General features: G+C 39.6%; 2 protein-coding genes across 2 annotated transcripts; one reads left to right on the top strand and one right to left on the bottom strand.

Annotated features, from left to right (window-relative positions):
* Positions 1 to 346: 346 nt before the first annotated feature.
* LOC110054363 (uncharacterized) lies at positions 347 to 2,510 on the top strand. Its single transcript, XM_020760749.2, has one exon. It carries the CDS (start codon positions 475 to 477, stop codon positions 1,849 to 1,851), a length of 1,377 nt encoding a protein of 458 aa, XP_020616408.2. The 5' UTR covers positions 347 to 474; the 3' UTR covers positions 1,852 to 2,510.
* Positions 2,511 to 2,946: 436 nt separating this feature from the next.
* On the bottom strand, positions 2,947 to 22,487 carry LOC110054385 (kinesin-like protein KIF28). Its single transcript, XM_089285412.1, has 28 exons — positions 21,846 to 22,487; positions 19,311 to 19,505; positions 18,096 to 18,228; positions 17,607 to 17,686; positions 17,258 to 17,481; positions 16,676 to 16,783; positions 16,422 to 16,516; positions 15,815 to 15,850; positions 15,534 to 15,604; positions 15,045 to 15,105; positions 14,397 to 14,594; positions 14,168 to 14,214; positions 12,339 to 12,419; positions 11,670 to 11,772; positions 11,481 to 11,544; positions 10,857 to 10,994; positions 10,037 to 10,188; positions 9,708 to 9,793; positions 9,436 to 9,498; positions 8,631 to 8,849; positions 8,180 to 8,242; positions 7,542 to 7,622; positions 6,699 to 6,764; positions 5,596 to 5,718; positions 4,795 to 4,935; positions 4,523 to 4,606; positions 4,341 to 4,397; positions 2,947 to 4,138 (listed from the first exon to the last, which is right to left on the bottom strand). The coding sequence occupies exons 1-28, from the start codon at positions 21,897 to 21,899 to the stop codon at positions 3,995 to 3,997; spliced, it is 2,967 nt and encodes a 988-aa protein (XP_089141538.1). The 5' UTR covers positions 21,900 to 22,487; the 3' UTR covers positions 2,947 to 3,994.
* Positions 22,488 to 22,975: the final 488 nt, after the last annotated feature.

The following is a 22,975-nucleotide window of genomic DNA, read 5'->3' as shown; positions in this document are numbered from 1 at the left end:
CGGGAGCAGCAATCAGATTTATGCAAACTGAGCACTCTAGCTTTCCAAGAAAAAAAAAACCATTTAAGTATACAAGAAATGTAAACTGTCAACTGCAAAATTATGGTAAGACAACACAACCACTGATCAGATTTATGCGAGAAATAAACCCGAACTATGCTGTTTCTGTAAGAATAGAACACATCCCCTCGGCAACAGCTATAGATCACTTTTACTCGATCTGCTTTCTAAGAAAAAGAAAACGTGAGTTATTTGTAAACAACTATGAACCACTCCACAACCAAATATGGTCAGTAAAAGCCATCACTGGTCAGATTTATGTGGCAACAAGTCCCAACTGTGCTGTTTCCTAGAATCCAATATTTAAGTGGACGTATAAAAGTTAACGCACTTTGCCCTCGGCACTCAGTTACACAGCTGTAAACTAAGCTCCTCTTGTGCTTAACTGAAGCCTTAAGAAATCACTACGAAAAAATGGCTGGGACAGACATAGTCATCGATGGAGAGCAATTCAACCTAGTGTCCATACCAAACGCAGGAAGCAAACTAGTGCAGACTGCTAAAGAGCATCTTCTAGGCTCGCTGGATCTCCACAGCCTGGTAGAAGACTTGGGAAAACTCGGTAACTTCATTCGCGTCGCGTACAATGGTGTAGCAGGACACACTGAGGTACAGATCAAAGTACAGCGAGTTGGCTACAAGATAACGAAACTGGCCGACAAATCAGCCGTCACCGTACACAAATTTAAAGGTGCATCACAGAGCGTACTCGAAGAACTTAAAGGCACCTACGAATACTTGCTGGATGGACTGGAAGAGATGGCGCTAGAAACGCTCTCGCAACTTACCAGCATTGCCAAAGATATGGCTGCGGCTGCAGATGAACTGCACAAGGACTTTGAGAAGGCAACAACCGATGTAATAGATGCTTTAGAAGACACACAGAGAGCCAAAGGTTCTGAGGAAGAAAGAAAGAAAGCTCGGGAGGAAGAAAGAAAGGAATTTGAAATCCAAAAACAGAAAGCAGTGATGCAGCAAAAGCATGCAACTGAAGCAGAAGAGCGAGCAAAAGCATTCTATGACGAGGCTCAGAAGAGAGAAGACAAGGCGATCGACGCACAGGACAGCCTCCTAAACACAATAACGGGTGCGTTAACAGGCATTGTAAGTGCTGCTGCATCGGTGGCAACTCTTGAGGTCGACAAGGCAGTCCAAAAGATAGCCAGCATTGGTGACAAGTCGGGGCACAAAGAAGCCATGAAGATGGCAAACGAAGAAAAAAAAAAGCAAATGGAAGAAATGCAGAAGCAGCGAGATCTTCGCCAAGAGGCTTTACTACAGTGCTTAGAATTCGCAGAGAAAATCAAAAACTGCCAGGATGACAGCGCGTTGGCGGAAGCAGCCATTGAAGCCTTGCACAGCTCCATCGGCGCACTCAAATCTCTTTCCGCTATCATGATGAAAGCAGCCATATTCTGGCAACAGATGCAAATCCACTGTGAGTCTTTGGCGACAGGAGAAATGCAGAAGCAAGTTGAGAGAGCAATGAAGCTGGACGAAGGAAAGCGTATTAAAGTTTGGACTTCTAATGCCTTCAAGGGAAAAGCCCTGCGGTACTATTCCAAGTGGGTTGCTCTGGATGACGTGTGTGGCGTGTACATGTTGCAGATCAAGGAGACCAGAGAAGATCTGTACAAGTACTTGGAGGATAACCCAACCATCGAACAGGCCAGAAAGAACGTACGTGAACTAGCGGCCACGTTTGGAAATGATTTAAAAGAAGCTCAGCAAAAGCTGGAGAAGGAAAACAAGAAGGCTTTACAGGCGAAAAAGGAACTTGAAAAGTCTTAGGACTAAAGCAAACCTAAAGGAACACAAAACATCAACAATAAAGAACTGTGGAGTAATTACCTTAGTTTACTTGACATACCTATTTAATGTTAATGTTGTTTTTATCAAGCCCGAACACAAACCTCCGCTAGGCTTTCCTTTTCTGGACTTTAGTTATTTTCTAGACTGCAAATTGCCATTCTTAAAGGGAGAAATCTGTTCGAGTTTTCTCTCAAGTATATGGATATCGTATACTTTTCGTCTGTTTCTTCAAAGACTTTTATGACACTTTTTGATAATATAATTTGTTATAATAGCAACCTACAAGCTACTTTTTTCCTTACGTATTATGGAGTATGTCTCCTGCACATGCAAAATCGTTACCATTGATGCTTTCTTTCGAAGTTTTGCTGAAGTTATGTGATGAATTGTCAATGCAGTGGTATGCCAAAAACAATCTAAGGTTGTTGAATTCATTTCAGGGAAAAATGTTCTCATATGAGGTATTGGCCTTATTCCGACATTTCCAATGCTGCTTTTACTGTGGTTAAGCCCAGGACTTTGTAGATGGGTTTCAAAAGATTTGAAAATTTGATAATCAGCCGAGGAATCAGTCTTTGGTATACACTAACATGTCATCAAGGCTTTGCTTTTCGCATGAAATGAACTTTCGAATGAAATGGTGATTTGGTGATTTCTAGGACAGCAACGATTGTTTTCAGTGCAAAATGCACTATTGGGATGGTGAGGGGACTTTCGTCCGTGATGGTCCAAACCATTTACGTTTGCGCAAAATGTTTCGGTTCCTCAATGCAAGTCTCAATTAAATAGCGCTCAGTCACGGAGTAATACTGTCTTCTCGTTGAAACTTTTCTTGGAATCGATACTGAGAAACTCATTAATATTTGAAGTGGTTTTCTCTGTCAAAACCAAAGGAATTACGGACGGCTACTTGCGAATGAGAACACCGCTGAGTTTTGAAATTTGTTTCTGTTGTAGGTAAATGTAACAAGATATTTTTATTTGTTTCAATATTGGAAGCGCATAGATCACGTTAGTTGCGGTAGTGCGGCGGAATCCAGCCACACTTAACACAGGTGACACTCACAAGACAAATTACAAATGTATGCGTGTTTTTTTATTTTAAAAAAGTATTTATTTACATCTTCTCTACCAAGTGTCTACCAATTCATTTTCTCACGGAAACGTTAGACCGTTCTATTGAGGCAGCGTCCACACTGCGTCGGAGGAATTTGAAAACGTAACTTTATTTCTACGGTTAGGCTTACGGTCAACACTAATCAGTCACGAAAACGGCGCATTTCGAAAAGGCTCTTCAAACCGAAGGAATTGAAAAACTCCCGCTCTTCGTTTTCATTTGGACAGAAAACATTTTGAAAACAGAGCTGGCGTCACGACAATCACGTGATTTCCCTGACCGGTGATTGGTGCGTTTTTGAATTCCTCCGGCGTAACGTGGACGCGCGGGGCCTGAGTTCCCCAAAGAAACGTAATGCATGTGATCACGGTTTTACCACGTGAGTGAAAATGTGCAACCCCGTGCTACCTGCATTGCTAATTACATAGAGGAGTAGAGTCGAACAAAGGCAGTTTATTTAACAACTGTTACACTTCAGCTTGTAGAAGCAGCGTTTTGACGAATTATTTGGATTTCATTGATTACTCATCAGTTGGTACTCCGGCCTGGCTTACTTCTTGGCTGGCCAATCAAATGAAACTCAAACCCAGTTGCAAATATACTACAACCAATCAAAGTAGAGTTTTCTGTTGATAAGCCACTCAGAGACCAGTCAGAGTGGAGATGCCTCTGGATTGACCAATCAGGTGCAACTGAAACCCATTTTTAAAACACTTTAACCAATGAGAAGAGATGCCCTCATAATCAACTCACACCTGGTTATGAAAAGCCCTGGATATGTTTCTCAACTGTTTTTTTTGTCTACATGAACAATAAAACCAACCATTCATTTTGTTTTTTCGTTTCAACTTTTGGCCGGTTTGTCACACTTGAGAGTCCCATGTCTGCGTGTACGTTATGTGCTTCTAAACCTCTCTTCCCTAAAAATTGTGGCGTGAATGTCTTTTGGAAAGACGTGTTTGTGTCCAGACAATTGCTCATGCTGCATAGCACGATTAAACCAAACTACAAGACCACGCATGCGCTACTTTCGGTCGCGTTGCCTCTGTCTGATTGACTGTTTCTTGTCTCTTTGGCGGGTGGGGCCTGGGCAGGAGCAGCCTGGGTGTTTGCATTCGTTTCTCCAATGACCGCTCGTACTTCGGATACCTACAAACGAATTACAGCGTGTTGCCGTATCAGCAAATCGTTTAACTTTACTCCATGCAATGATTGATTGTGATCCTTGTGGCAAACAGGATTCGAGCAACAATGAAGGAACGTTAATCAAAAGAGCATGGAGCAAGAAATGCCGTACAGGAACATACTTCATAGCATGTTTATGATCAGAGAAAAACCTAAATTCACATACCGAAACAATGTTCTTGCCTTCCGACTGTTTCTTGTCACACAGATTGCGAATATTATTCTGAAATCAAGACAATAGCAACTTCGTCAAACATTTTAAAGGCACTTAAGGAGAATAATCGTTAAGACTTGACAAAACAGCAGTAACACAGAAAATAGTCCCTTGATGTTTGTGAATTATCTCACCATTTTGTCCTGAAGCCGTTTATTTTGTTTCTTCAGTGTCGCTATCTCCGCCATTCCTTTGACCACAGCTGGGTTGAGGGAGACCTACAAAAAACGGGAATACGTTATCGCGCCGTATATTGTAAAATTGTTGCGAAAACGTCCAATATGTGTAATGTCTGCAATGCATATCCGTGCAGATATGCATTATCATGCAAAGCCCTTTATAATTCATAAATCTTCAACCTCTTCTGTAAAGCTTAAGAAATATCATTACTTTATTGTGTACTTACGTTCTTCTTCAACGTTTCTGCTCTCATTATTGCCTTGGTATTTTTGCCCTTTTTGGCCGCCACGTTGACTGGTTTCTTGTCGACAACCTGTTTGCCCCAGAGTTGTATGACGACAGACGCATCCCTTAGAAACTTGATTAACTGTGAAGGAAAGAAAAAAAGAATAGTTAAAAGTTTCAAATCTGTGGATAAAACCCTGGTTTGTAACCACGCATTCAAATAAAAGCTCTTGGGCAGTACTTTCATGTGGTACTGTTTGCTGCTGTACTGGATGGTTCTTACTTTCAAGTCAGGCAAAACCCTAGTGTGACTCTTCAAATTGAAAGCCACGAAGCATAACTTTCACTCTTAAAACGAAATGTAGGTAAGTAGGTTAAGTATTGTGTCGTGTTGCAAGTAGAGTAAGGCAATGTAAGTAATTATGTGTTTAGCAATAAAAAAATAAAAAAACCCGAAATGCTAAGAGCTGTAAACATTGTAGGTAAGTCAAGTCTGCATACGGGCAAATTGGGCCATCAGGCCGGTGCTTTTCTCCGGTTTTCAGAAGCTAGAGCGACTAGGAGTATTTGTACTCCCCCTTGAATAGGGTGCTAGTCCATCGCAGGGTTACCCCCAGCATTAAATTCGCCGGTACCCATTTATACATCTGGATAGAGAGAGGCACTGTGAGAGTAAAGTGTCTCACCCAGGAACACAACACAGGCCCTGGCCTCGAACCCGGACCGCTCAATCCGGAGCGCACTACCTATGGGGCCATCGTGCCTCTACGGAAACACTGTAAGAGTTTAAGTAATTAGTTACCTTAAGTGGACACTGTTCAAATGTAAACCTCCTCTCGAAGTTAAACTCCGGATTCCTTGTTCCAGATATGACCTCTGTCTTGATGTCCACTTCAAGATACATGGAATACTTGCAATAGACATCCTGGCAGTCCAAAACAAATGGTTTATCAATCAAAATATCACACGACAGACAATGAATAGCGCAAAAAGAAAACCAAACAAGGAAATAAAGCGGTCAGTATTTATCTTTTTTTCTCTCTTCGCGATGTCAACACATTGCGTACAAGCAAACAGGTAACCGATGAGCACAAACTATAGTGGAACCTCTATAATAAGGAAGCATACCACGGCGGCAACGGCAACGAGAACGCCGCAAAACAAAAGGTTTAATGAGTAGAACAATGGCTGTGCACGTGCGTTATAGATCTTTCTATATTTCTTAGCCGTCCGCTGCAAAACAACACCGTGAAATGACTAAGCTCTGGGTATTCTGGAAAACATGAACGTCGGCGGCTAATTTTCGACGCCTGCATTACATATTTAGCTTGAGCAAGTTCTGAGACCAATAGGCGCATGGAGGAGATCTAGACAACTGCAAAATTCGAAAATAAAATATAACTTCATTTTTACTAGACGTCGTCCTTGGCGTCGCCGTCGTCATTGCTCAAGTTCCCTATTACGAACACCAACGAGGCAGATACGACTGTCGTTGTTAGTATCCTGATCGTAACGCCTTGATTAGCCCGGTGCTACCGGCGGATCAGTCCACAATTGTATTAATTTTCTCTGGATATTGAGATAAAGAGTATGTGTATTATGGAGGTGGCCGGCTGTAAAGGAAGAGTTTATATGAATTATAGTTTTTGCTGGGACGAATTTAACTGTCCTTAAAATGTACCATACGAATATATCAGTACCAACATTAGAAGCAATTTATGATAGAGCGGTTTCTCAATTGAGTGTCGTAAAATCAAAACCAAACCAACTACTTACCAGCTAGACGACTCCGCCAATCTCAAACCGTAGTAAAACCAAAACCAAAGTAATTGCCTGAGAGCTTTCAACACTCCATTGAAAACAGCTCTGCTAAGTCACGAAGGAAAATTAGTATTTTAAACTTACCGTGTATCGTTTTGGAATTCCCTTGGCGCTCTGTATACGAACCACAAAATCAAGTTTCTTTCCTTCCTGTGAAAAAGAAACATTTACCAAATTATACAAAACTCAGGTAAAAAAAGGTAAAATCTGCATACGAGCCAAGTGGCTCATCAGGCCGGTGCTCATCTCTGGTTTCAGTAGCATGAAGCCACTAGGAGTATTTCTACTCCCCCCTGGATGGGATGCTAGTCCATCGCAGGGTTACCCCCAGCATTAAATTTGCCGGTATCCATTTGTACACCTGGGAGGAGAGAAGCACTGTGAAGTTAAGTGTCTTGCCCAAGAACACAACACAACGTCCCCGGTCAGGGTCCTGTTTCTCGAAAGCCCCGGAGACTTCTCGGGCCCGTGAAGCCATTTTCAGCTCATCTGTATCTAAAAACGGAGAAGTGTATACGCCTGAAACTTCTTGTATGAAGACAACTCTGTCCATATTAAAAATATGTGAATAAAACAGCTCTGTAATGGTCGGGTTCAAGATTTTGCTATGGCTTTCCAGGCCCGAAAAGTCTCCGGGGCTTTCGAGAAACGGGCCCCAGGGCTCGAAACCGGACCGCTCGATCAAGAGACGAGCGCACTAACCATAAGGCCACCGCATCTCCAGTGTAAAACCCAGAGCAGGGCTAAAAGTAATCAAATTTTCGAGAACGTTATCTATACTGTCCTGGGATCCTCTTGTTTGCAAGAATCGTCAAGATAAGATCACTAACAAGAAGAAACCCTGAAGTCTTTTCTACTAAGTGAACGAAGACTTAAATTAGATTGTGACTTCTTTAGCAAGGGAAGGTACACCGGACCAAAACTTACCAGTTGTCTAGGGTCGTCAATAAATATGTCATCCTCTTCTGTGATTTCTCTTCCTTTTTCATTTAACGGCACAACTTCTACCTAAAACAGAGTGCACACACATGCGAGGTAAAACACGCTGCAACTCCAATCCATTGCCATCATGTTGTTCTCTAGCTTCTTTTTATCTCTTATTCGTCTCTTTTTAGTAAACTATATAATACTCTTAAAGTAACAGTAGCTCGCCCAGAATAGCTTTGCTAGCTGCCAGCTACTAAAGCTTGTGAACTTATTATACATCAATAGAAATTACTGTTACTGTTACTGTTACTAAAAGTGCTAGCTAAGGTTTTGCTTTCATTGTCAGTTTTTTTAATATGCAGGATTTTCTTCAAATCGAAAGCAACCCTAAGACATAATTTGCAACGAGAGAAAAACACCAAACAAGAAATCAAAAACGAGGAAGGAACAAGAATGGCCCAAATCCCAATCAAGATTCTCAACCTGTCATGTAGCTTCTCTAAGAACATTCTTGTTGGTACCATGCTTCGCAAGTCTAGTAAAAAGGCCGCCACGGCTCTGTAATTTGAATCTATAGCAACAGTTTGCAAACCTTTCATTTAGATTCATATTGAAAAGAAGGGCGTAACCATACTTACATTGAGATAACCGATTTCTTTGCCTTTGTAGTCAGTGATACTAAGTTGTTCCCTCATGTCCAACTGAAAAGGAAAGAATTCTGGCGTTTAACTCAGAAACGACTGACACAAAAAGCAACTTCTCAGCAACAATCATCTCGGGGTTCACGCACAAATGAATTGCACATAAAATTCTAACAATGTTAAAAGTTACTGGCAGGAGCTTAATGGATCGCGACACTTTTGTTAGTGCCAAGAATCAAGACCTCTGGGGAAAAACAGGAAGGCGCGCTAGCATTAGTCGCAGCAGTTACTCTCTCTACGCATGTTCAGAGGTGGTTATTGAATTTGAACGCATGGGCGGGTTTTTTATTTCATCCAGAGGGTCGGACGTTTGGTCACCGCTGACCAAAAGCGCGCGGGCTCTGGAAACGGTATGGCGATCCTTTTACAACATTACGCGCATGCGTACCACATATCCAAGACTCTGCATAGGAACTGCAACACAGCCAATGAGACTCTCGACATCCCGACTCTCGGTAAAAGGATCTTTCTCATCCTCAAGCTGCCAATCATCTCCGTCCTCGTAATTCTCGTACATTTCATCCATGACGTATTTCCGGTTGATGAACTTGGCCTTGGGCCAGAGGTACTCCACTCCGGTCTGCAGATCCTTCATGACCACGTACGGCTGAAGTAAAACGACAAGAAAAAAATAAGTTATTATTCATAACTTCAGTTTCGGCAGCATGAAGGATTATAGACTGTTGGTAGCCTATCTTTTCTCTTAGGGTCACTTAGAGGAGTGTTTAGCCATCGATAACGCCAAAGGGCGGTATGGCCGAGCAGGGAATGAGGCGAGACTTGCGTGCCGCGCCTAAGTCTGGTCCCATTCCCCTTTAAGCTTAAGCGTCTCGCCTCATAATCCCTGTAGAATGTCGAGAGAAAAACAGACTGTCAACAGTGTAGAAGGATTAGAAGTATTGCTACTGCGCTGTCCCACGAATTCAAAAACATCTACTATTATTTTTAAATATCCCGTTCAAGTTAAAGTTTCAGCTAAAAGTATTGGAGAGTAACGTTTTGCCCCCTGCTTTTCATGCAACGTCAGTGGTCAAAGTTCAAGCTGTACTAGCTCGTTCAAAGTGTTAAAATGATGAAGAAACGTTTCTGTCTTTCCCGGCATGGTTTCCTTGGCAAGTTGTGAGGTAGTCTCATAGTAACAGGTAAAGTAACTTTTCAAAGCATTTTTCAGAAGAATCGCAATCTTAGTTTACCTCCGGTCTTCCTTCGGAAAGTCCCCGAGCTTTAGCAGAGACGACTGTGACTTCAAACGAAACCTGCAAAATACCAAATGCAAATCACACAAAAAGACTTGCTATGGGTAAATAACAAGCTGTAGGTTTGTTAGGCTCGATTTCCGCCGCTCTCTCGCATTCGGTCTTTGTTCCTCCTTGAGAGGTTCGGTAGAGGAGCGCGTGCTCGTTTCCTGTATAGCGGCTGAAAATCGAGCCTAAACGTTTGTCAAATGAAGGCGACAAAAAGTTACCTTCTTATCAAGCTCTTGGCTGATGGCGTTAGCTTCATTCACCATGGGCATCAGGTCTGCAAGATCTTCTCGCAACAACATGGCTTCTACGAAATGATAGACACCAAAAAGGGTGGTTAGCATGAAATTTAAAGAAATTCTGAGGCAGAAATGAAGTTGGGCCCACTGCAATCCGTTTTGAATTGATCAGTTTTCATCCTTCAGTGTTCTTCAGAATTCTTCATTTTAGGTTACAATTAGTTTCATTTTCATTTTGATCAAATATCACAGACACTGATAATCCACTCCCCACCCACCCACCCCCTCTTTAAATGCGACGTCTCAGTCACCTTTGGACTCCTGGTCATCTACGTCAAGACCAGCATTCTTTGCGATCTCTTCCTGTGCCATTTCATATGTAATGTCCGCCTGCTTTAGGGAAGATGACTGCATTTCAGCGGGATGATGGAAGACGTATAGATGACTTGTGCCAAACATAACTCTAACAAGAACAAAGTAGATAGATAAGGAAGAGAAAAAACACGAGTAGAGGCTTCATGTGTCCAGCTAATACAAGGTTCCTACTCTTTTGAACTATTAAAATTCCATGACTTTCCATGACCTTTCCAAGTTTTCCATGACCTATGCAAGGCGTTTGTTCTCAAAGTATTGTCAAAATTTAAACAATCTATTACTGAAGGTATTTTGCCATATTATGACGCATAGAATGCTTGCTAGTGTTTATTTTTTACTGGAATTAAAACCGGTTTTCTGACTCGTCTGTTATTTTTTTCAACCTTTGATTTTTTTTTGCCTTTTTATTCTCAGAAAGTGTACTGCTTTTCCATAACTTTCCATGACCCACACTTCAATTTCATGACTTTCCAGGCCTGGAAAATGAAATAATAAAATTCCATTCGCCATTTCCACATTCTCCATAATACACCCTGTTTGCCCCCCAAAATTCTGCATAACCTTTGTTTCCCATTTCTCCTGGGTATTACAGTTGTCCCAAGAGAAACTGAAGACAATGCTTACGCACAATTTTGGGGGGCAAACAAGGAGTATTGTGAGGGATGTGGAAATGGCAAATGACTTTGCAGGTTTTCCATGACCCGTAAGAACCCTGTAAAACAGTCAACACGATAAAGCATTTGAAGAAAGTAGAACCTGTCAAGATGGTGTAGTTCTTCTTCTTCATCGTCATCTACTGGTTCTCCATTTACAAGGACTTTCGCTTCGCCAATCGTCTTGATGGTGATCCTTTTAGAATCTTCATTTTTGATTTCACAGTGTTGCTGCTGGATACTAAACGAAAACAAATGGCCGGGACTTCAATAAACAACGCACAAAAAGTTTTTTATTACATCATGCCAGTTACAAACAAAGACAATGCTGGTTCTGGTTTCGATCCTAATAATGTGTAAAAATGTAAGCCTGGTACACATCGAAGGCATATCAGAGGAGTTTGGTCAATTCACGGTTTGAGTTTCGATCCAACATATCCATGGCAAGACTAAAGGAGAACAAACGCACAGACCGGTTCTCTTCCTTAGCTTTTGGCGCATTTGCGCGTTTAGCCTGGCTTAACTAATTTTCATCCTAAATTGTGATCATTTTGTGTACTGATAACAGCATTTTCATTCTTCTGTTAAGTCTTAGGTCTGTGTAGGCAGTCCTTTACATAAGCCTTATTGGCGTCCCTGGGCTTCCTTGCCTTATATATGTACACTGATATTTTATAAACAGATTTATAAATGGCAAAAAAATAAAACAAACAAACAATCAACTTACTTTAACCCAGTAAGTGCAATATCTGCCGGTGGGTCAGCTTTTTTGTTGCCAACTTTAACGACTCCTGGAGTAGATATACAAAAGGCACATCAGCTTACTTCAGAACACTGCCCCTCAAAACGTTTATAGTGGAAATCTGAATTCAGAGGAACAGTAAAATTGCATAATTTTCAAACAAAAGTGACTGACCAGGTTTGATGATCTGTATAATCATTCCTGTCAGCTGAGGGTCAGGGTTTAAATTCCAGAGATGAGGAGTTGACTGGCGTTCCTTCTTCTCAGCATCTTTGTCCTGATGTTGAAAAACATGAAGAAATTAACCCTACATCGCCCGCCTTCCTAGGAGGGGGCGAACGAAAAAAGTCTGGTCGCGCGAAAATTGGGGCGAGAGCACAAAAAAAAAACTCTAAGGAGACTGGGATGACGTACCCCGCTTCATCGTTTATTTTTTGCTCTCGCCCCAATTTTCGCGCGGCCAGAATGCGGAAAAATCTCTTGGTTGTTCTGGGAAAGCTAGCTACGCATGCAGGCTATAAGAAATATGGCTAAACTGAATCGAAGTGTGGATCCTGGTTCTACTAATGAAAAAAGAAAAAAAAAACGTTTTCCTCGGTTGGCCTATGGTTGGCCATATAACAAGCTATAACAAGTTTTGTATTCTCGCTAACCATGTCATACCCTGTAGCTAAATTTCCCTTTGGATTTTACAGTTCGATACGGCGCTTATTATCAAAATTTTGGACATCCTTTAAAAAAATCCTTGCCTTAAGAAATTTTTGCCCGCGCATAAATTCTCTGAGCATGACCTTCAAAACCTTTGCCTGACTTTTTTTCTGATCAGTAGTAGATTTATTTTACCTTGATGTCTTGTTTGGATTCTGCTACTCTTTCGTCCCAATTCTTGCTCATGTCTTGAGTTGCCTGCTCTGTTTGGGCCATCTTGAAATTAAGACAATTAGTTCGTCAGTATATAATTCCTCTTTCAAGTGGGAACAGGTTTTAATGAATCGAAACCTCCGTTGTAGAGAGGACCTGCAGGGCCGGGTTGTTCAAAGCCCGATTAAGCTAACCCAGGACTAGTAAGAATTTTGATTTCGGTTTTGTAACCTCGCGGAAAGGTTTTTTGTTTATATTGTTTGGCCTTCTGTTTTGGGTTTGAATAATCTCAAACTACACAAAAAACAACTTGTGAAAAACATTTTTATACAAGAGAAATTTAGCCTTCAGTTAACTTTGGGTTAGCTTTAACCGGCTTTTGAACAACCCGGCCTAACTTCAATTACTGCTGGTTGGTTCCAGCTCGCATGTAGCGCGTAAGGGGTAGTTTTAGGCGCGCTTATTTTCCGCTTTCGCAAAGTTTTAGACAGCATGAATTCCGTTTCGCCCAATGCAAAGCAGCGCTTAGCAACCTCGTTTTCTCGAGGTGGACCCTGGGGTGGGGCTGAGCAACAGTGGACGTTATGTCAGATTCGTACCCCTAGAGTGGTCCTTGTGGTGGGAGCGAAAGCCTTCAAGATAGTACGTGTTGTACGCGTTGTCCATAGTGCCTTTGTTAATAATCTACCCGGTCGCTGATTATCACGCAATATTAAAGGTTTCTTTCTGGTTTTTAGCTGGGACCATGCTGAGATGTCTGGTGCAAAATTTAAAAGTAGAACCAATCGCCTCTAAAATAATCTGCTTCGTTTGTTTCCAAACTGGGCAATCATCTCGCGCAACATTGCCTCCCGATTGTCGCTTTGACATGCCACTAAATGGTTTCCCTGCATTGCGTGTGTTGCAACATATTGCAAAGCTATCCTACAATAAAATCTATTAAAATCTACCACATTACCACAACAACACGCCACACAAATTTTATTCCATGACTTAGGTTTAACCTTATATTGTATCTATCATTCTCTATTGAGCACATTTAACCCAGCTGGAAATTAAGTTCTGTAAATGTGTTCTATTTTAAAAATCAACTGCCTGGTCACACAAAAGTAGCCTTTGAATACAGTCGCCTGTCATCGCTCCAGTGTCTGTTGTATTGTTTAGGTAAATATTAATCTTATTAAATAAATATCTTATTATTAATATTATTAACATGTAGACAGGCAGGGTTCAAAGTTCGACTGCAGATGGATTTAGACATGAAAGTCACAAGGGCTTTGTCGGAACGAACGGTATAACTCCACAGGAAAGGATATCAGCATTGCCTCGCCTTGTAGTAATTGTCACTGCCACAGTCTAGGAGTTCGTATACTCTTATAACGAACGTTTTAGCAAGTAAGCACGCAATTAGACATATCCGCGTTCCTTTAGTGTATAGTTTTTCTCTCCCAACCATACCACGAGCAGTTCGGATTTTCTCGTTTGTAAGAGCTTCATTTTGTTATCCTGTGTTCTTATTTTTTGTTTTCATTGATTGAGAGTATTAACTGCCTTCATTGCATCTATTGTTAGCGATTGATTGTTAAGTCTTGTGATTTATGTACTGTAAAAATACATATTTATTTAAAAAACTGCCTAGTCCCAACACGAGCCTCAGTGTTTGATGTGATGTTGAGAAATTTTTCAAACTGTTTTTAAAGACAATCACCAAATATGGGATATGTGAAGTGCACTGTCAGCTAGGTTAGGGATCTATGAAGATTTGAACTTGGGAAAGTCTTAAGATCTAAGTTTCGTAAATAGTTACTCACTGATGCTTTGATTTCTTCCTCAATTTGTTTCCTGAGTTCAGCCAGTTCTGAAAATAATACAAAAAAAAAATTTAACATTATACTTGGTACATTAAACTTGGTCCATAGATACTACTCAACTTGTATTAGAAAACATCCCTAACTATCACAATCATAATAATAACAATAATCACAACTCCCACTGTCCTCCAAAACAAGATAAAACCAAATAAATAAAATAGATTTTTACCTTCTTCACTCATTCCTTCTTTCTGATTATCATCTTCATCGTCATCGTCATCTGCCGACATCTTGACAGCCTCTCCAGCTTGGGACTTTTTCAACATTTCCATGAGCTTCTCGTTTTCTTCTTTCAGTTCCCTGATCAACTTCTCTGTTGGATCCTCATTCACTTTGGCTGTAGTTTTGATCTGCTTGGCTCGGTCAGCTGAAGATTCACATGAAAAAATTTACATTGTACAATCTTATGAGGGTGGTAAACCCTTGGTGCATGTGACAGACATATGACAGGTTTATGACAGGTCTGTGACACAAATAATTGTTTGTTTTGTGCAAATCAATCCTTCGACTTGTTTATGGTTGTCATGTACAACCCAAAACATGAGGTAAGATTTTAAAAAATGCTTTAAATCCTTACAGCAATCATAGCAGCAGACCTTTTCCCTTCAGCCAACTCAAATAATGGCTGGGAAGAAAACCAAACACAAAAATTTCAAACCACTCCCAAGTAGAAGGGGGACCCTTAATTTCTCAAAACTAATCATTTTTTATTAACATTTTACAAGAATGACAAGGCAATCAGAGAGAAGATTTTTATTTTAAGCTTGGGACAGAAAGGACTGAAAAACATGCATTATTAGACACATAAAATGCTCACCGTATCTTAAAGTTGACAGTGTTTCATCATAATTTATGTCCGCAGGACTAATGGCAGCAATCTGGATCAAGAAGTATAAAATTTAGCAACCTCAGAAACATATTCACTACTAGTTTTATTAGTAAATGAATTCCATACAAAATGAAATAAAATCAACTTATTTCTTAAAAACAAAACTTTCACTTATTGAGTGAAAAGTTTGCCACATGGGAAGTACAAGCTTTACAACTTACATTTGTAAATATCTGTGTAAACTTCTGAACATAGTTTGTTCAGTACCTCAAAGATGAGACAAGAGGTTCCAACATAAACTTTGGTGAAGTTAACTGTGTCTTAAAAACATTGCATGAAGGACTCATTCAACTCATCAAGCCAATCAACCACTCATTCACCCACCCGGGCAACCATTCTTCACCCAAAAGAAAACCCTTTTATGAAAAAAAAAAAAAAAAAAAAAAAAAAAAAAAAAAATGAACAACCCAGTGTTACCATAAAAGTTTTGCTGTTTCCACCAAGAGCATTCTTGAGAAGTTTGGTCAAAACTGAATCACGGAATGGAACTAAAAAGACATATTAATAAATCAAATGCAAAACCATTGACAGTGTCTAGCTCCTGAGTAATTTCAAATAAACATCACCATATTGATGTGTTCCCCGATTTGAACAACTAGCATCAACAGAAGTGAACTAACTACATGTACATGGAGAATCAGTATATTTTCACAAAACCAATGAACCAAATGGCGAGGTGATAATTTATAAAATCTTACCTCGGACGTTCTTTCCATTTGCTTTGTCCACAAGAGCTGAAATTCAGAGCAAGGTGTTAGTATTATCCACCCTCAGTGTTATCAGTAAAAAAAACTTCCCAATGCAGTGAAATGAACGTTTATAATGTTTTATAGGCTGGATGTACACGTGTAATACTATTAGCATTGCATTTGCAACAATGCTCTGTAATTAAGTTTGGTGGAAAAGAGATTACTACAAATTTTTCAGAGCTAATTAAACTTAAAAGAAATATATCCCAGAGGGGGATTCCCATAATTATAAAAAGGATGGGGCTGCTCACTGGAAATTTCGAAAAGAACCCCTAAGAGAGACCAAGATCCTGTTTTGTGGGCGTGGCTTGAGATGAAATTAATTTTTTTTCCTCCCCTAAGAGGTAACAATTCCAACATAACATATTTCCTATCCTATTTTTTTTGGTTCAGTACTGCAAAAAGCTCCCGGTGTGGACCTTTTGAGACTGAACACCCTAAGAGGTACCAAGACAACTTTTTTAACCGCTAAAAGGTATGACGAGTACCCCTGTCCATTTTAAAAGGGAGACCCCAGGGAATGTACTAAATAAGGAAGAATAGTTTTTCAACTGACCTGCAATAACATTTCCTAAGCTGGATAAAGATTGGTTAATGGCCGCTCCTTCCTTCAATCTGTCACCAGTAGCTCCAGTAGAGTCTGCACGCTCACTATTAACAAAATAATATTATCAACAACAGCCAACAACTAGAGCTAAAAAAAAAAAAATGCCATACACATCTGGCAGTAAGTAATGCACTTTTAATAGACAGAGACGCAACCTTAAAAAAATCACAAACTTGAAAGTGCGTCATTGCCGAGCTAGTTACCTTCCAGCCAAGTCTACCAGGTTGATCAAAGATGTTTTAGCTGTTTCTTCACCGGCCTCGTTCTTCCTCTTCTGGGTAAAAGTCACGCCAACTATTGTGTGTGCACGACTGCAAAAAACAATAGAAACAAAACATGAGTCAGATAACAAACTTCAAACAATCTTAAAAGCAATCTTGTATACAGTTGATCTAAATTCTAAAGAGATGATGTTCACCTACAAGTAGCAGTTAAGGTCCTGAGAATAAATTAATTTTATAATGTAAAATCAAGAGGAATTTCAATTTTGGGGGAATAGGGACGGCCCAGTGGTGAGAGTGCTCAGCTCCCACCAATGTGACCCTGGATCTCTGGTATCATCAGTGAGTTGAGTCTTTTGTTGCTTCTCATCTTCGTCCGAGGGTCTTTCTGTGGGTTCTCTGTATTTCCTCCCTCCACAAAAACCAACTGAGTTCTAAATTCTAATCTGATCTGGAAAAAGTGGATGCAGAGCCTCTCTTTGGACATCATGTGACACTGTAACTTCCTATTCATTTATTCACATATTTAAATTACATTTATTTATTTATTTTGAGCATGCATACCTGCTTGTAGCATTCATGTTTGTAGCTGCCACAGTCCTGTTTGTTGTTCCTTCTTCCATGCGCTGTTCTATGTCCTTGTATTCACTAACAGCAACAGTCTTAAGTCCATCAGCATAGAAACCTTTCTTGGGATGTTGACGAACCCGCAGGCCTCCTTTATTTTTGGAAGGGTTCAAAAGATCGCGCACCTTCTCATTGTAGATCTCCAGCATGCTGAACAGCACCTAAAGATTATAATATAAAATGTTGAAATACTGTAAAAACTTAACATTAATTCAAGTTGCTGTACACAGTACTCCACACCACTAAGGATAACACTGCAAAAAGTAAGAGTAGAACTGAAATGCACCTCATACTGTCCTTCATCTCCACCCTTCTTTTTCTCATCTATTCCTGTAAAAATCTCTTCACAAAATATTGGCACAATACCTGTAAATTGAATATAAACAATTATTTATTAAAACTCACTAAACAGAAAACCTAGACATTTTTTTAACAAGGACAAAGGCTTATTTAAAGTCCTAAATTACCTAAAGTGTACAAAAGTAGATGGGATTGTATATATATGACTCAGATGTTAACTCTTGGAGGGTACTCCCACAAAAATTGGGTGGGGCTGTGCAACCTGCTTTCCAAAACCCTTAGCCTATTAAAGACCAACCCAATTCAAGAGAAAGTGCAAAAACCAGACCCAATTTAATACCAAAATGGCCAAAATCAATACCCTATTTATGACCAAAATGGCTAAAGAGCCATACTCTTTGGGGCAAATATAGCCCATACAAGGGAGTACCCCCCTCCCCCGGTGTGAAATCTAAAAAAAATTTGCATAGTTTACCTCTGTTTGCACCATAACCAACAATTGACCATGACTTCCCTGAACCAGTCTGTCCATACGCAAACAGTGACGTATTGAATCCTTCCCAAGCATTTTTTAGAACACCCTTACCAAGATCATTATACACTTTCATCTACAACATAACATACACAGTTATTGTATAGTTAACTCAATAGCCAGATATTTGGCCCACACTCATATATTATTCCAGTTTTAAAAGCACTGTCTCTCCTCTTAGCAGATGGCTCCTTCAGTAAACTGAGAAAAAACAAACAAACAAACAGGGACAAAAAAAAAACCTGCATGCCTAAGTCTATGGGATGCACCGTCACCATAGCTAAGTGTGTTGTCCAAGTAAAATAAACTATGTCTATGGTTATGGCTATGTCTAATCAGCCTAATTACCCTTTCCCAACTGATCTGATCTGTTTTCCTTCTTTTCATTCCTCTCTCAATTATAAACTTAAACCAGTCTCTGCAGGGATGACAGATGATGAAAATACTATGATTACTATTCCTCTTGGAACTACACTGTCGGCTAATCTCATTCCTAGCATCTTTCTTCTTCCTGTCCCTAGACTACGAGTAACCCCTCTTTCGCTTAGTCCATCATGTGTGACACGAAAGAAAACACGAGAAGCAAAATCCTCAGTTTTCCCACAAGGTTTATTCATGGTCACATGACAACGGACTAAGCTAAGACTAAGTTTAACCCCCCCCCCCCCCTTTACATCTAGTTACCCAAATAGTTCACCAATAGGTTTTTGTATTCTTGAGTATAACGATTGAGACACTGTGAGGGTAACTTTGCATTACCCAACAACAAAAGCTAAGGGGTATGGAGAAGAGGATAACTGGAGGAGGGCAGGAAAGGAGAGAAAAGGAGAGAAAAGTACCTGTAGATACAAGTAGGTGTGGTAAGATTCACACCAAACTGGGAGAATAATGATAATTAATGTTGATACCCATTTGTTTGTGTTTGGTATTTTTCGGTGGCAAATCAGGCAAGATAAGTCAGGCATGGCTTGTAGTTTGGCGAGCCTGATGTACCACCGAACAATACTGAGATACAAGACTGTGCCTATTTTTTGGCCATAATCCCAGCGACTTGATATCACTGGATATTAGGATAGTAAAGATGGTTTCTGATTGGCTGTATGGTAATTTACAATATACAATTAATTTTTTCCCCAAATAGTCATCTTGATGCTGTACCTGATCAGCATAATTTGGCTTTGAAGGAGCCAAGTAACCATCATCTCGTTCTTCAAATCCATCATGGGACCAGTAGCTGAAGTCAAATGTAAACTTTCTTGGTTCTTCCTCTGGTTCTTCAGGATTTGTCAAGTATGTTGATTCACCTTTCATTTCAACAATCAAAGTGGCATTTCTGGCCTTCTCGCGTTTATTGTGAGAATTATTAAGGAAATAAAAACTGAAATGCTTACTCCACTTCTATAATAATAATCTACAATGTAAATGTATAGAGATATGTTGTAGGGGACGTGTTTAAAACACGAAATGATGAAATAACGAAATGGCACTACGGGTAAGAGTCAATGTGGATACAGGCATCTGTAAGGATTAACCTTTGGTTAATAATTATCGAGAACTAACCACTGTGATTCAATGATACTTAGGCTAACCCAAGCGCTTTTTAGGCAAACCAATTATAGTGACATTTCGTCATTGATGTTTTAAACAAGCCCTGTTCCAGGTCAATTTGTTCTTTACATGTAGGTCAGAATGATTTAAACCTACACCAATTTGTGTCAAAGGGGAATGATGAGTCAAGGAGCAATAACTTATTAGACCAACAAATATAAGCAAATTTGCAACAATTGGCTTGCATGGCTTGGTGGAGTTGAAGGCTGACTACAAAGTCGGAGAGATCAAGTGTTCAAATCTAGGTGAGTAAATTAGGAACTGAGGGGAGTGGGTAGTGTGTATGGTGTTGTTTCTATACACCCCAAAAGTGAAAAAATAAGAACAACTTCATAGTAATTGAGTGATGTGAATCTTGACAGGAACATCTCAATCCAAGATGCACAAATAGATGCACAGAGAACCAATCATGATCAAAAATTTTGTTTATACATGTACATGTAGATACGATTAGTAATAGTAATTGGACCGAGTGGAGTACAATTCAGGGAGAAATTGCGCGAGTAATTTCAAGTTCGGATGAGCGTGAAGCGCCAGGTCGATTTGAAATTACGAGTGCAATTTCTCCCTGAATTGAACAACATGAGGTCCAATTACTAATTAATCGTATCAATAACAAATTTTGGAATTAAAAATGTCTTGAGAACTTCTTTTGAGCAAAAACGTATGTAGCGCATTTCACAAGTTTTGAAAACTGTAAGAAACGTTGCAAAGAAAGCCACTAAAGTGCACGCAATTGATGTGCAAATCACGTGGGTATCCAATTACAGGTGTCCAATTACAAAAAGTTCAAATTGGATGCCTGTAATTGGACAGCCACATGATCGCATGCCGATTATGTGGCAAATAGGCGTGTAGAGAACCAATCATGATCGAGAATTTTGTCATAGATACGATTATAATAATAATCAAAACTATAACAAAATTCTCGAACGTGATTGGCTATCAGCAGCCCGATTTGAGCATTAATTGGACAGTGTACGCGTCATGCTTGTAATTGGACAGTACGCGTCATTTTGCGCGTGCTGTTGCGGTGCACTTTGTTGAGTAAACTGCTGTGTTTTTTCTGCATTCATAACAACGTTTAATCGTTCAGCGATCAATCGATGGTTTGTTCGTTTCTCAAATTTTGTCATAGTTTTGATTAATTGGTAACAGGACATCATGTCGTCCAATTCAGTCTGTAATCATACTCGTGATTAACAAATCGGACTCCCGCTTCACGGTCGTCCGATTTTGTTGATCACTTGTATGATTACAGACCGAATTGGACTTCACTCAGTCCTATTACCATTATTAATAATAACAATAATAATAATAACAATAATAATAATAATAATAATAATAATAACAACAACAACTAAAAGTCAACTTCCCAGAAGAATGAAATAGAGAGGCAGTTGTAGAAACTCAAAAAATTTCAATTGCGATATAACATGAGCTCAAATTCCTACTGCAAAAATCTGCATCGTTAAATATACACTTCCGGTCGTCTCAGATCATTTGGTCTAAGGGTCTGATAAGGGGCCGGTACTATCGGGAGGGAAACGACGTTACATGCTGTTGTACTGTTTTGATCGAAATGCAAACAGCTAGATCACGGAAAAATGAAAAACAACTAAGATTGAGCTTATAGGTGAAACGCGATAAATTGCTGCTGGAAGGTTAGTCAGTTGTCACACAACGATTCGCTTTTGGATCAAGGTCGTTTACAGATATATTCAACTCTAAGGTAACTTTCATTGATATATTAATCAAAATCTAAAAATTAAAATCGTTAGTGTAGCGTAAAGTGCTTTCTCTTAATCGCGCTGTAATGCGTCCGATCGAGGTGTTGGTGAAATATGTTTTTTTAAGCGTATATTTTTGGTTGAACCTTGATCTTTTCATAAAATCTTGATAACGTTGCAAGAAACAGTAATCCTGGAGTGTCGTAAAGAACTGGACAGTCCGTTATTTACAGTAAGTTATATGAATTGCCGTGTCAAACAGATTGCATGATGAACTTGCCTGCATGTACGCGCCGTGTCACACAGTTTAATTTCGTTCCTACAAAAGAACAGTTTTTAAACGTTCAAAGGATATAAATGGCCTGACCCTAACTGCCACCCTCACGTTCTCAGCTTCCCCGTCAGACATTTCTACCTCAGAAACCAGGTACAATAATCAGCGAAGCCAAAAGTTGTCGAAAAATGTACTCCTTCCCAATGTCAACCGATCGAAATGACACCAATCGCAACTTCTCAAGCTGATGTACGGCGAATTCTTGAAATCTTCCAAGCGGTTTAGCACAAAAAAAAACCGAAATAAAGTAATTCTATGCGATTATCGTCGCTAAAATGAATGATAAGCAATCTTCTTCATGAATTCGGCCTCTGTTGCCATGTTGATGGGCGAAATGTAAACGTACGCCTTATAATTTATGCAAAACTATGCAAATTAGGTTAGTCCGTATTGAACTCGTTAAATTTGTTATGGCAAAATCAAAATAGCAACCACTTTCCTGTGGAGTTAAGGATTACCCTTTGCACGTAACAGATGACGAAGAAGACGTTTGTACCCCCAACAAGAGAAACCTTTTATACTTGCGCTTTTGTTGAGGAAGAAAGGGAATAAAGAATAAAATACTTTCGGAAGTTTCTTTTACGTTCAAAGCAATTAATCTCTAGGATTTCTTTTTACACGGTCGTAAAAATTAACAAGATGATGGATAAAAACACTCATAACAATTTTTCTAGGGAATAAATAGAAAAAAAGGAATATTTCATCTTTGGCCATTGTTTCACTGACAGCTGAGAGCTGACAAATGAGGATTAAAGACAAACAGACCGCAAGATCTGTTGTCCTGCAATTTTAAAATTAAAACTATGACTGCGTTAAAGAAAGCATTATTACTAAAAAGGTTTACCTCTGTTAAATATTGCTAATGGAAAAATCAGCTGCAAAAGGTGTAGTCATTTCAAGATATTAAAATTCTACTTGACTGAGATACAGAACAAAAGAAATTTATAATAAACTGCGATAAGCTACAAGTTTAATTTTTGACACTGCAAATGGTTTTGCCGAAATTGAAAGTTCTTGTTAATTACGTTTGCCAAGATGGATTTAAAACAAGTTACAGGGATGGCACTTCAAGAAAATAGAGCCAAACTTAAATAGGTCTGCTAATTCTGCTTTGTAAATCAAAAAGGGAAAAGAGATTGGTGCTCAAAGGG

The sequence above is a fragment of the Orbicella faveolata genome, unplaced genomic scaffold (assembly GCF_042242905.1).
Source record: "Orbicella faveolata isolate gen_17 unplaced genomic scaffold, um_ofav_v1 contig_13, whole genome shotgun sequence".
Lineage (NCBI taxonomy): Eukaryota > Metazoa > Cnidaria > Anthozoa > Scleractinia > Merulinidae > Orbicella > Orbicella faveolata.
This window is presented reverse-complemented; position numbering and strand designations above follow the sequence as displayed.

Excerpts from the sequence above, each read along its gene's own strand:
- LOC110054385 (XM_089285412.1), bottom strand. The coding sequence starts at position 21,899 with ATGTCTGACGGGGAAGCTGAGAACGTGAGGGTGGCAGTTAGGGTCAGG. Across the intron at positions 10,995-11,480 it reads ATTGCACTTACTGGGTTAAA|TATCCAGCAGCAACACTGTG; the intron begins GTAAGTTGATTG and ends GTTTTCGTTTAG. Across the intron at positions 8,850-9,435 it reads TTTCCGAAGGAAGACCGGAG|CCGTACGTGGTCATGAAGGA; the intron begins GTAAACTAAGAT and ends GTTTTACTTCAG.
- LOC110054363 (XM_020760749.2), top strand. The coding sequence starts at position 475 with ATGGCTGGGACAGACATAGTCATCGATGGAGAGCAATTCAACCTAGTG.